At 36.5% G+C, this 2,185-nt stretch overlaps 1 protein-coding gene across 1 annotated transcript; it reads left to right on the top strand.

Moving 5' to 3' along the window:
• The first annotated feature begins 653 nt into the window (after positions 1-653).
• On the top strand, positions 654-1,804 carry LOC128126680 (uncharacterized). The gene is made up of 2 exons (XM_052764511.1): positions 654-942; positions 1,026-1,804. The coding sequence occupies exons 1-2, from the start codon at positions 906-908 to the stop codon at positions 1,637-1,639; spliced, it is 651 nt and encodes a 216-aa protein (XP_052620471.1). The 5' UTR covers positions 654-905; the 3' UTR covers positions 1,640-1,804.
• The last annotated feature ends 381 nt before the right edge of the window (positions 1,805-2,185 follow it).

Consider the following 2,185-nt stretch of genomic DNA (forward strand, 5'->3'; position numbering starts at 1 on the left):
ATTGTTAATGATATGAATGCTCAATTGAATATCAATATCTCATACCATCAGGCATGGCGTGCGAAGCAATATGCATTGTTGTCGTTAAGGGGTACGAAAGAGGATTCTTTTACCAAACTTCCGGCGTATTGTCACAACTTGGCCAAACATAATCCGGGTACTGTCACACATATTAAAACAAATGCTGATGATCGGTTTGAGTTTTTGTACGTCGCACTCGGTTGCTCGGTTAGTATTATCATGTTCTAATTTTTTTTTAATATTTATTTTGGTGTATTTGAATAGATATACAATGTATTATAGGTACGAGCTTTTGTCAATTTTTGTAAGCCGACCCTAGTAGTAGATGGAGCTCACCTAAAGGGCGAGTTCAAAGGTACCATGCTACTTGCAGTTACTAAGGACGGACAAAATCAAATATTACCGGTTGCATATGGTATATGCAAAAATGAGTGTACTGATTCTTGGACATGGTTTTTTCAAAAACTACGTGATTGCATAGGAAATATGCAGGAGCTTACAATTATATCTGATAGGTCTCCATCTATAGCAACATCCGTTGCCAACATTTTTCCTCATGCTCATCATGGAATATGTGGTGTCCATTTGTATTTCAACATAGTATCTAGATTCGGCAAAAGTAAGACGGTTAAAGGAATTTTTTGGGAGGCGTGTAGGGCGTACACAGTTGATGCTTTTGATGCTGCCATGGATGTTATGAAAAAGACAAAAGAACCAGTATGGGAGTACTTAAAAAGTATAAATCCAGAAACCTGGTCAAGGGCACATTTTAAAGGGAACCGATACAATCTTATGTCGTCCAACAGTGCGGAGTCTATAAATGCATTATCTAGACACGCACGTAAGGTGCCAATACTTATGTTGATTATTTTTTTCGTGCTACAATGCAACAATGGTGGTTTCAAAGACGTAACTTTGCAGGTATTACGTAAATTTGTAATATTAATGTTTTATTAGTTTCGATGTTATTGATTTTAACTTCTTCATTTTGGCTGTTTTTTTAGCGGAAGCAACAACAACACTTACCCCTTGGGCGGATGAAGTTGTAAAAGAAAACAAGAAAAATTTTACCAAATGGGATGTTCGCATGATCTCAAATACGAAATGCGAGGTCAAAAAGGGGGCACAAAATGTGATTGTTGATTTTCAACATATGACATGTACATGTAGGCATTGGCAACTTGATGGGATACCTTGTGGTCATGTCATAAGATGTTTAACAGTGAACAATTACCAAGACTGCTCGAGGTTTGCATTAAATGCTTACTTTACCGAAACACTGAGGAAAACATATGAGGAATCAATAAACCCTCTGTCGAAGCCATCCGAATGGGAGATCCCCGATGATTTGATGATTGTTAAGCCACCTATAATGGATAAACGTAAGCCAGGCAGGCCAAGAAACACAGACCGCATTCCATCCCAAGGCGAGGGTCCAATTATAAAAGAGTGTTCTACATGTGGTCACCTAGGACACACGAGAAATAATTGTACTGGAAGGGCGTCTGGTAGCAGAGCAGGTCACATAATTTCTACTGCAGAAATGGCATATAATATTGGTGGTTCAGCGGGTTGCTCACAAACCCATAACGCTGATTTTGATATAAAACAACCTTGAAATTAAGAGTAATGACGAGTTGTTAGCTTATTATGTATTGTAATATTTTTATTAACTCTTACAAGACATTGCTATGCTTTCATATTTTAGTTAAGTTTGTTGATTATAACAATGAATGAAGCCTTTATATTATAAAATATAGTTTGCAGATTTATTTTAACAGTTACAACATGTTATTTAAAAAAAAACAACAAACGATCATTTGGCAACCTAATCTGTTTCATGATAATATTACAACAACTTTATAACTAATTTTTAAACTCAGGGAACTGCAACGGGTACTTCTCTTTCTCCATTGTTATATAGTCATCCCTAATTCTCATTTTGTCTTCGAAACGATCCTTTTTTACCATAATGTGTATCAACTGCTCATCCTTCTCAGCAAGCCGTTTTTCAGTCGTTTTGATTGCCTTCTTACTCTTTTTTATCCAATCTTTATGCTCTTTGATTTTGTTTTTATTGAGGTCAATCCATTCTTCAGCTTGTTTGCATTCCGAACCTATATCATTAGCAAGTTGAGTGAGAAGTCGGGATGACTCTTTGTCC

This window comes from Lactuca sativa, chromosome 6, assembly GCF_002870075.4.
Source record: "Lactuca sativa cultivar Salinas chromosome 6, Lsat_Salinas_v11, whole genome shotgun sequence".
Lineage (NCBI taxonomy): Eukaryota > Viridiplantae > Streptophyta > Magnoliopsida > Asterales > Asteraceae > Lactuca > Lactuca sativa.